Source organism: the organism of the source record quoted next, unplaced genomic scaffold (assembly GCF_019419815.1).
Source record: "Pyrus x bretschneideri cultivar Hongxiangsu unplaced genomic scaffold, Pyrus_bretschneideri_v1 Contig6, whole genome shotgun sequence".
NCBI lineage: Eukaryota > Viridiplantae > Streptophyta > Magnoliopsida > Rosales > Rosaceae > Pyrus > Pyrus x bretschneideri.
In genome coordinates, this window is record NW_025999798.1 from 11,588,277 (window position 1) to 11,599,446 (window position 11,170).

The 11,170-nt window shown below is 39.4% G+C and overlaps 3 protein-coding genes across 3 annotated transcripts; 2 read left to right on the forward strand and 1 right to left on the reverse strand.

Moving 5' to 3' along the window:
- Positions 1-407: 407 nt before the first annotated feature.
- LOC103941302 lies at positions 408-4,115 on the forward strand. Its single transcript, XM_009351493.3, has 12 exons — positions 408-706; positions 1,070-1,168; positions 1,577-1,634; positions 1,729-1,809; positions 1,956-2,027; positions 2,130-2,374; positions 2,488-2,559; positions 2,933-3,049; positions 3,133-3,214; positions 3,575-3,621; positions 3,722-3,803; positions 3,892-4,115. The coding sequence occupies exons 1-12, from the start codon at positions 519-521 to the stop codon at positions 3,973-3,975; spliced, it is 1,227 nt and encodes a 408-aa protein (XP_009349768.2). The 5' UTR covers positions 408-518; the 3' UTR covers positions 3,976-4,115.
- A 749-nt stretch (positions 4,116-4,864) lies between these two features.
- Positions 4,865-7,898, forward strand: LOC103929769 (armadillo repeat-containing protein LFR). The gene is made up of 8 exons (XM_048571898.1): positions 4,865-5,100; positions 5,383-5,552; positions 5,800-5,942; positions 6,050-6,303; positions 6,761-6,866; positions 6,952-7,090; positions 7,180-7,325; positions 7,435-7,898. The coding sequence occupies exons 1-8, from the start codon at positions 4,914-4,916 to the stop codon at positions 7,688-7,690; spliced, it is 1,401 nt and encodes a 466-aa protein (XP_048427855.1). The 5' UTR covers positions 4,865-4,913; the 3' UTR covers positions 7,691-7,898.
- A 237-nt stretch (positions 7,899-8,135) lies between these two features.
- On the reverse strand, positions 8,136-10,847 carry LOC103941306 (3-ketoacyl-CoA synthase 20-like). The gene is made up of 2 exons (XM_009351498.3): positions 9,972-10,847; positions 8,136-9,037 (listed from the first exon to the last, which is right to left on the reverse strand). The coding sequence occupies exons 1-2, from the start codon at positions 10,749-10,751 to the stop codon at positions 8,252-8,254; spliced, it is 1,566 nt and encodes a 521-aa protein (XP_009349773.2). The 5' UTR covers positions 10,752-10,847; the 3' UTR covers positions 8,136-8,251.
- Positions 10,848-11,170: the final 323 nt, after the last annotated feature.

Consider the following 11,170-nt stretch of genomic DNA (forward strand, 5'->3'; position numbering starts at 1 on the left):
ACCTAAGACTTTCAATAGTTGTCGCCAAAGTCTATTTTAGTTTACTTTCTTATACAATCACGTGTGACATTCACGCTATATTTTACAACACTAACCTAGTTCTTTGTCTGTTTTTTTATTTTTTTTATTATATATTTTTTATTATTTTGACCAACTATAGTTTAAAGTAGTAAGTTACGCGATTGATCGAAGGGTTACAAACTTACATGGGTTTAAATGATGTGGTAATGGCAAGCCGTCATTTATTATAGTGCCGAAAATGAGTTGAGCTTTTGTAATGACGGTTACAATTTAACATCTAAACTAACAAAATATATCGTTTGACAAAAAAACAATTATGTGGTATTGAGGTGGCACCTGATCATTGGAAATACAAAAGTTACTGCTGATTGTACAACCGCAAGGAATTCCCATCCCAAGAAGAAACTCTCTTATCCTCTCCATCCCTAACGGCCTTACCAACCACTTGGCGCCATTTTCTTCAGAAGAACTGAAAAAGCAAAGAGGTAGCTCAGCAAATGACCATGCTCCTCGCACCACCCGGCCATTGCCTCTTTCCGCTTCGCCGCATCCACAAACCCTACTCACTAAGCAGAACTCGGACGACTCGGTTCTGCTGCAGGGCAAGTCTGAATCTGATCACGAACTCTGACTCGTTCGAGGTGGGTCGACTTATTGGGAGCTATGGCTTCATGAACATCACTAGGTATCGTTTATTCAAAACTGATTTCACTTTCTGTTTGGTTTACAAGAAAATAAAAAGGGAGAAAATAATAATGAATTAGATTTCTTGTGGGTATTTTTTTTCCCTGATTGAACAATTAGAACGAAGGTTAGGCTTTCGATTCGTTTGAATTTGTAAGTGATTCTGTTACTTAGTGTTTGGTAGCTAAGAAAATGGAGAAGATGAACTATTTCTAATTCTACATGGTTTTTTTATTCCTTGGTTTATAATTTTTTTTTTCCTTTCTTTTATTTGATGTGAATTAATTTTGGCATCAATTTAATGGAAGAACATGTTCGTGTTTCTTTTTTGCTTGTGGTTTCTCATTTCCAATGCCTGAAACAGCTCTTCGGGGTCTCCTTTGGGCGCGGATGCTGAGTACTCATCGGGGGATGTGGGGCGGTTGAGAGTCCAAGATGTAGGAGAAGGCAGTGTAAAGATCAGGTACATTCTGGATTCTACAGGATATATATTTGTAGTAATGCCCTGCATTAATTAAGTAGAGTTATTACAAAGCAAGTACTTCTTAATGGTATTTATCCTCTTAATGTTGGAAGAGACCTAAGTTCGATTCCCCCATACCCGCTTTATAAAAAAATGTGCTTCTAAATGGAGAAACACTCTTGAGTAGTAAATATGCAGAAGCGTAAAACACAATACATACTCATGCTCTCTGTGAATCATTCATTTGTTGCCTTGCTGCGAGCATGACATGACTAAACGTGGTGGAGCATGGCACTACTAATGGTCTTATCAGTTTGAGGAAAGTAGCTCAAAGGAAACTTGTAATGTGAATATCTGTGAACTGTTATCTTTCTGGTGCTGATAGTACTCATGGCAGTTCTTTTGCAGGCTGTATGATGGGAGAGTCTCTCAGGGTCCGCTGAGAGGGACTCCGGTTGTTTTTAAGGTGATATTGTTATCAATGGCATCATTCTCATCAGATCATTTCAATTTTATAGGCTCATTATTTTTACTGAACAGTAGCATTTTTAACCATGAAGGTTTATCCTGGACAACGGGCTGGTGGGAATGAGGCAGATATGATGGCTGCTAATGAGCTAAATGCTCACTTTTTCCTTCAAGTAATCCAGTTATAAATTACCCTCTAAATGATTGCATTTGCCCGAACCTTTTGCTAACTTCTTACAATTCAGATCACTACTAAAAGAGTGAAATCTTTTTCTTTTCTATATTTTTTCAATGTAACTCATTTCTTTTGCTTTTGCAGAACAATTCAAATGACATCTGTCAGAATCTTGTGTTACTCATAGGTGGGTTTGAAACGAAAACTGGGGAGCAGGTTTGTCATGTGTAATTATTTCTCAAGACTTTGCATATACAAAGAGTTTATTAATTCTTTTGGTAGAAACAATGAATGAATGAGGAAATTTATCATGTGCAGTGGCTTGCTTTTCGCAATCACGGGAAAGCTAGTGCAGCAGATTATGCCAAAGTGATGAGTGAAAGAGTCTCAAAAACCCGTGCTGACGGAGGACAAGTTTGGAATAATTTTGAACAAGAGGAAACTATCAAACGCAGAAGATATTTTGTTACAAAGCTGCTGCAGGGCATTATGAGAGGTTTAGCTTACATGCATGATCGTGAGAGGTTGCACCAGAGTCTTGGACCAGCTTCTGTTATTCTTAAGTATGTTGCTTTGAGATATCTATTTTGGTTCGAGATAGTGCTTCATCTGAATAATGTGTTACGATTCTTCTGTTCACTTTGTTATATCCCCACTAAAACTTCACTGCTTGCAGCACAATTGTAGAGAGAGATGCTGTTTACTTAGTACCTCGACTTCGGGATCTAGCATTTTCTGTTGACATTGGGTATGATTCCTGCCATCTGATTTGCTTGTTCTTGTAATTTTATTTGTGTGCATAATTTATCCATAGTCAAGATTTTGTACTTTGTCCAAGTGAGTCTTTGAACATTGTAATTTTTTATGTCCTGTTTATTAATCTACCAACGACAAAGGAGGGGGTAACCAAAGAGAACACAGAAGAAAATGTTGTTATTGAATCTCTTCAGTTGATCAATTAATTTGAAGGAAAATAATAGTGATTTTGTAAGGCTAATGCTATTGTTACATATATGGTTATCTGTTTTATTAAAGAAATACATATAGAAAATAATCGAATAACAGTTGGTGGATTCATATCTTATAACGTCTGAATATCCTCCAAACACATCGTTTCCTAGGTACTCAAAGCTAGAAGGGGATCCTGGATTACTCTCGGAGGGACTTTGGAGACGAGCATATACTGCTGGTGCATTCACTCCTATGGAAAAAAGAGCCTTCGGAATAGCAGATGACATGTAATTTTCTGAAAGTTTTGCTTCATTTAGAAGATTGAATCTGCCTCATAATCTTTATGCCTTCTTCATATTGTTCCGTGCAGATATGAAGCAGGTCTTCTCTTGGCATACTTAGCATTCTTACCATTCTGTGAAGCAGGGATAATGGATGGCCTTTCCTTGCAAGTAAGCTATCCTGTTAACACATATACCTTTCTTTTGTTTTTGTTCATGGATTCTTTTTTCCCATTCGTCATATAAGTAACGGATGTAGGAGAACACAGTGGATACCACATGATTATTGTGATTGAGAGACAACGTTAATAGTAGGCAAACAGTGTTAGAGAAAAGAAAAAGATGAGTTAGGATGGTTATGCAGAGACACTGGAGTCTTTAGAAAATCCAAGCAACTTTACTCTTAAAATTCTGGAGATTGATTCCTGTCTGAGAAAAATGAAATAAATGGTCCGACTCTTGACCATTTCTTTGATAACCAAGTTGATGTTACTACATCAGTTATAATTTTTTTATGTGGTGAACTTGCAGAGGCTTTTGGAGAGCACTTTCCAACTTGATATCGGAGCAACAAGAGAGTAAGATACCTTTGATATCATAAAGTTAAGATCTTTTTGCAGATTTTGTATTGGTTCTGCTTCAATTTCTTAGTTTCTTCCCGTTTACCCATTGTGGCAGATACTGTTTAGCAGATGACCGGCTATTAGATGCCGTAAATTTTCTGGATCTTGGAGATGGTGCTGGTTGGGAGTTACTCCAGGTTGAATTATACTTAGCAACAATAATTACTAATGTCAATATCATTTCATTAATACAATCTAATACAATAATATTTGACTTGGGTCTAGGCAATGCTGAATCCAGACTTCCGAAAACGGCCAACTGCACAGGCTGTTCTGAATCATCGGTTCATGACGGTTGGCAGCCTTTGAGACTTTGGATCGAAGCATTTGGTTTGTTGTTGTGTATATCGAAGGATAAATGTACATGGAACGTACATCAAATGATTGAAATTTATTTGCAGACATATATAGTTGATGTTGTTTTGCAACAAGAATAATGTTGAATTCCTTGTCTTGGTGTTATGTGTTGCCAAACAAATACACCCGAACCGTAAAACAGTCATCGCCAAAACGGATACCATATACCAAAACAACCCATAATACTCTCCTCAAAAGATCTACGGGTGGAAAAAACAAAAACGTGAAAAAACTGAAATTCACCCGAACCGTACAAATACCGAACTGAAAAACATACCAAATCGATAATACCAAAAAATTTAATAACCCAAACCGAACCAAAACCAAAAATTTGTATCAATATCACGCATATGTTAATTCAGTGAGATAGAATCGAACCAAATTAAATATATGATGTATAATATTATAAATTATTATGGTCATCCAATTAGTTGAGATTTAATCTTAACCATTGAATTGAACTCAACCCGCTCTCTTAACCTCAGCTCATTCTCTTCTGCTATGTGACAGTGATTCTATCTCTCTCTCTCGACTCCTCTTCGACTCTCTTTCTTGCTTGAGACTCGACTCCAGCTGCACCACACACTGGCACTCTCTGGGGAGACTCCTCTCCCACTCTCTTGTGAGACTTAACCTACTCTCTCACTTTTTAGTGTAGATAGTATCGCTTGTTAAAATAATACTAATAATAAATAAATAAAATGTTTTAATGAGAAATAATGCCGCGAGACTTGCATACATGGGCCAGTCAAATAACTCAAGAATCCACTTAGGCCCAATACATTTTTTGACGAGGACGGATCCGGTCAAAAACAAAAGTTACTACCTGCCCTAAAATTAAAATCCAATCCCAAAATTAAACGACCAAACGCCGGGTGAGGGAGAGAGAGATGCAAAAGAGGGAGCAAAACAAGTCTAGTGGCGGAGGTGGCGGAGCCTCGCAGCCGCCGGCGAAGAGAGGCCGCCCATTTGGCAGCGGCGGAAACAGCGCCGCAGCTGCTGCCGCTTCCACCGACGACACGGCAGCTCTGTCGACTCTCCTTGGTCCTTCCCTTCACGTCCACAGTTCCTTCGCCGGTCAGTTTATCAAAACCCTACTTCACATCTCAATCTGAAATTCTCGAAATTTTCAATTTTTCCATGAAGTGTTAGATGTATGCAATTATTAATCCTGGGGTTGATACAAATTGCCGAATAATAAATGAAAAGAAATCAAAGTGAAGTAACAATTATCAGAACTTTTACTGAGCTAGGTGGGCTGTAGTAATGCTAATAACGGTACCGGTTTTGGTAGGAAAGCTCCTTTTTCGAGCATTGTGGAGTCGATGTTCTTACCAATTCATATTACCTGTATTGCAGATCAGAACAATAAAAGGATAGTCCTGGCTCTTCAAAGCGGCTTGAAGAGTGAGCTGACATGGGCGTTGAACACTCTCACATTACTCTCTTTTAAAGAAAAAGATGACATGCGCAAAGACGCAACCCCTCTTGCCAAGATTCCTGGGTTGCTTGATGCTCTCCTCAGCGTTGTACGTCTTGAACTCTTTCGCTTCCTGATTTATATAATTTTGTTTTTACGCTCAAGTTTTAGGTAGCTCTCAGTTGGTCATTTTGCATTTCAAATTCAATAGTATTATTATTTTAATAACACGCTCACAAATGAGAGCAGATGAACAATTGGTTGTGGAATAGCATTCCCCAGGTTGTGAACTATCTTGTTCCAGCCAGTATCTATTGACATTTGACCCCATGTTGGCGGGATTCTGTCAATAACAGGTTGATGATTGGCGTGATATAGCCCTTCCAAAAGAACATGTAAAGGCCCCCAGAGTAAGAACTTTGGGTGCAAATTTGGTTGTAACAGGGTTTGGAAATGAGTACGAGGCATTGGGTTCAAATGGCAATGTCCCGCATCCTGGGTAAGCTCTATAGATATATAGTAATTTCATGAGTGAATTTGTGGTTTGAGTGTCTGAAATTGTTTTTGATACGATGAACTGATTGTGGGAAAATATTCATGTGGCAGCTTGGGATCCGGTACTCAAGAAGCATTAGTGCTGAGTGCTGTGACCAAACTCCGTGCTTCTTCGGAGTGGTGGCATGATGAAGATGGTCTGTTTAACCTAGATGAAGAAGGTCGAGCAGAAAGGCAGCAGTGTGCTGTTGCTGCTTCAAATATCATTCGCAACTTCTCTTTCATGCCAGAAAATGAAGTCATTATGGCCCAACATCGCCATTGTCTGGAAACAGTGTTCCAGTGCATAGAAGATTATGTCTCAGGTGAGAAGTGTTATCATTGAAATCATTATTTATTTCTTGACTGCAGTCTGTCTGCAGTGTATAATTTATTGTCTCAACTCTAAAATTCTTTTTCCTGTATAATTGTCTATGTATGTGAAATAAATGTTTAAAAAGATTTCATGTAACATCCAGTTTCAAACTCTATGGTGGTGATGTCTTCTTTTAGTTCAGTTGTTAAAGATGTGCAGATCGTATATACTTTCCAATTTCAAATCTTGTAGTTTATAGATAGGCTTATTTTAGTATTTTACTGGCAGTAAATCTTGTAGACTTAATTGGTTTGGAACTTTTCTTCTTGTATGCTTCTTTCATGATTGAGCTTCATACCTTTTCCTATTGGAAATCCTTTTCAGAACAAAGAAAATAGTAACCTTCCAGTTTGCTTTTCTGGTTAGAATTTTAGTGTAAATGACTCCAGTGCTTCCTTTGTTAACAGAGGATGAGGAACTTGTGACAAATTCTCTTGAGACACTTGTGAATTTGGCTCCGTTGCTTGACCTTGGAATTTTCAGCTCATCAAAGCCATCCTACATAAAGATAACGTGAGAATTGTGATCTTCTTTTTCGAGCTTACGCTCTCTTTGTTATCCATCTGTTTGATAAATTAATTGATTTTCTATCAAACAGAGGAAAACGTGCAGTTCAAGCCATCATGGGGATGCTGGGGTCTGTAGTCAAAACCTGGCATTGTGCTGCAGCTGAGTTACTTGGGCGTTTGGTCATAAACCCTGATAATGAACCGTTCCTTCTTCCCTTTGTTCCACAGGTTAATATTCAGAAATTCCTCTGTTACAAAAGTGTTTTGACATTTTTGAAATATTGTATCTTTGTAATGACGCTCTGTGAACACTGCAGATACACAAGAGATTGGTTGATCTTATGAGCTTACCATCGGTAGATGCACAAACAGTGCATGGGGCCCAAGCGGCTGCAGTTGGTGCACTCTACAACCTCGCTGAAGTGAATATGGACTGCAGGCTAAAACTTGCTAGTGAGCGATGGTAAGGGCTCTTCCGCTAAAAAAAATCCCAAATACTGAATCATTTCATTTGATCAGCAGTTTGAAATCAAAATATCGCTGAGATGACATTTCTTTCGGAACAATTTCAGGGCCATTGATCGATTGTTAAAAGTCATCAAGCAACCCCATCCAGTTCCTGAAGTTTGCAGGAAAGCTGCGATGATATTGGAAAGCCTTGTGTCTGAACCACAGAACCGAGCGTTGCTGCTAGCTTATGAGAATGCATTTGCTGAGATAGTATTCTCAGATGCCAGGTATTCTGATACCTTTGCCAGGATTTTGTATGAAGTGACGTCTAGACCTAACCACAAAGTGGCAGCAGCCCGTGGTGTTTGGGGCATGTAACTAATAATTGTGTCCTCTGATGAATTTTCTCTGTATAAAAAGTATTGGATTGTTCGCCTGCTGACAGGTAAGTCTAGGATCTAATGTTTGTAGCAGTTGTCTTAAGAAAATTTAGTCAGATCCTTAAGTGGTACTCCCCTTCAAATACTCCATTGCGTAATTTGCAAAAATTTTTTTTTAATGAGAAACTAAACTGTTGTTCTGTGTAGAGATGTTTCGGTTCTGATTCTGTTGTATACTCTTTAGAACGTGTCTGATACCATGCACTCTATTCGGTTGCTTGTTTTCAGTCGACCTTGTTAGATTGAGACTTTTGTTCGAATTCGTAGAGTTTGCAACTTGATAGGAATTTTGAAATTTCGTGATGAGCATTTTGCCCTGTTCATTTCTGTGCTGGGATAGAACAACTTTTGAGACTAGATTTTGGCCCACTAATCAGTTGTAGTGATGTTTAATTATACGCAACAGCCAACGTTGCGATAGAATTACATTTAAATAAATCATCGTACAGAAACACAATTAAATCACACAATATGCCTCCCCAAAATATACGAGGTTTAGTTAAGAAGCAACGGCTGACACTTTAGGCACCTCTACAGGAAACTCATGAATCTCATCAATCCAAGGGTTCTTCTCCTGAGCTGGTTTAACAGTCCTCAACGCCTTCCACACCGCGCTGTTGCACTTGAACCCTGACCCGAACGCAATTTGCCACATCCTGTCTCCCTTTCGGACTCTTCCCTTGGCCTCAGAGTAAGCCAGCTCGTACCACAATGAGCTGCTTGAAGTGTTCCCAAACCTATAGAGAGTCATCCTCGATGGCTCCATGTGCCAGTCGCTGAGCTCAAGGTTCTTCTCGATCTCATCCAGCACCGCTCTCCCTCCGGCGTGAATGCAGAAGTGCTCAAACGCCAGCTTGAAATCCGGGATGTAGGGTTTGATGTTCTTCATCTTGAACACCTTTCTTGCCACCAAAGTAGCAAAAAACAGGAGTTGTTCTGACATGGGGAGGACTATTGGACCAAGTGTGGTGATGTTGGTTTTTAGGGCTTCACCAGCTACAGCCATCAAGTCCTTCGAGAGAGCAACGCCGACTCTTTTCGTGTCGTCCTCCTTTTGGAATACGCAATTATATGCCCTGTCGTCTGCACCCTTGTGCGTGCGGACCGCGTGCATGAGCTGGTACTTTGAGCGGCGGTGGTCAGAGGAGCGGTTGGAGAGGAGGATGGCCGCGCCGCCCATTCGAAAGAGGCAGTTGGAGAGAAGCATAGAGCGGTCATTGCCAAAGTACCAATTGAGAGTGATGTTCTCCATGCTTACCACTAGGGCATAAGAGTTATGGTGCACCTGTTACATTAGTACAAATTCAGAAATGATTTTACCCAATTTAGGGTCTTAATAAAACAAAGCCAATTTATTTCATGATCAACATGATGATACCCTACTTTTAAATTGATGCTCGTGGTGAAGAAGTTATTAACTGTAACTTGTGGTGAGTTCATAATAATAATCCTACTCCGTTATCAATTGCAGACATTAAATTTGATATATTTATTGTGCCCGATGGGGACAGAAAACGTCCTTTTAAAGACATCCCACATAATTAACCAGCTGGACATGTGGAAATGCTGTTAACTAGTAAAGTAGTCTCGCAATTGGTGTATAGCATTTATTGGGCATACGTATTCACCAATCACATTTATGTCACATATTTACTTCTCACGTCTCTTTATTTATGGTGAAAGGGTAATATATCTATACAAGTCAGGTGCGCATATGCATTTTGAATATAATTAACCACGTCAGAGTTAAAAAAATAAAATAAAATAACTCAGAAATACTTTTGTAGGAAGCATTTAAACATTTTTTTTTATGTTTATAGTCGGTTTATTATAAATTTGTTTGAAATTTTTATTGAAAATTCAAGTACTTCATAAAGAAGCATTTGACAAGTGTTTTTCTATAATCTATAACACTTTTAGCATTTGTGTCAAAACAGTCGAAAGCGTTTTTTAGACATTCCATAAACAATCCCACACGTGTTTAATAGCACTTTTCTTAAACTTATGATCGTTATCGATTACAGGTTATATGTATGTAAAAGGTATATAAAGATGATTTAGTAATATTTTATTTATAACCTAGTGCACTAATGTGAATTCGTCATCATGCATGTATAAAACACAATTATCCATATTAGGTGATAATTAAGATAAATAGTGTACAATTAACTAAAAATTAGATATAAAAAGGAAGTAAAAATTAGGAATTAGTAAAAAACCTGGAGAAGCTGCTTTGCAAGGTCAATAGAAATGAGACCAGCACTGCAACCCATCCCACCAAGGTTGTAGCTCACAACGTTCCCCCTAAGCTTGTAGTGATTCACAACCATGGACGACAAAGACGGCGTCGGATTGAACAAGCTGCAGTTCACCACCAGAATTCCAATATCCTTAGCCTTCACCCCAGTCTTCTCCAGCAACTCGTCGATCGCTCCAAACATCACCATCTCCGCCTCCTTCCTCGCCTCCACCATGCACGGGTTCGGTGGGACCCGCATCACGGCTTCAGGCATGTACGTATTCTGCCCGAGGCCAGACCTCTCGAGAATCTTCTGCTGAAAAGCCAAGTTCTCGTCGTAGAAGCTGCCCGTCAGCTTCGACCTCTCCATGAACATCTCACGTGTGCACATACGGGCCGGCTCGGGCTTGTAGCATGCGAAGTTCACCAAGTATATTTTTCTAGGGCGGGTGATGAAGTATACGGTGGTTAGGAAAACCAAGAGGCCGGAGCACAAAGTGACCGAGACGAAGTTGAACTTGAGCTGCTGCCACAGGTGGAAGAAGTCGTCGGCTGTGAGCGTAGAGAGGTGGGCGGCGGCCGCGGCAAGGAGAGGGACTAGTAGGAGGTAGAGGGCGTTGGAGATTAAGTAGTGGTACCCTAGCTTGACATATTTGAGCTTCACCGATAAAAGAAAGTTAGGAAGCGCAGGTTTGCGACTTCCTGCTGACTCAGGTCCCAAGTTCAATTTCTCTCCCTGGTTCTGATTCTGCACCGCCATGTTACAGTCTCAGAAACAAGACACTAGTCAAACTCACAAAAGGGAAAGATTTTGAAACTTTTTCTATATGTATATATAATGTTTGATGGGGAGAGTTTAGAGAGGGAGGAGAGTTGTGTGGTGATTTTAAAGGGGAGGAGAGGTAGAAGGAGGTGATGGGAGGATGCAACTACCCCAACGAACTTTTAATTGTGAAACGCGGGGGCATTGAATTTTATTTGGGCTCAATTTTGGATTTCGCTAAATGAAAAAATATCATGTGTTACTTATTTTTAAAACAAAAGAGCTCAATTTTGAATTTCGTTAAATAAAAATTGTCACGTGTTACTTATTTTTAAAGAAAAATAAGTAATATGTTTTCTATCAGTAAGCCCAAATTGCCAAAGTTTGACCCCTTTCTTGGTGAGTATTGCTGATTT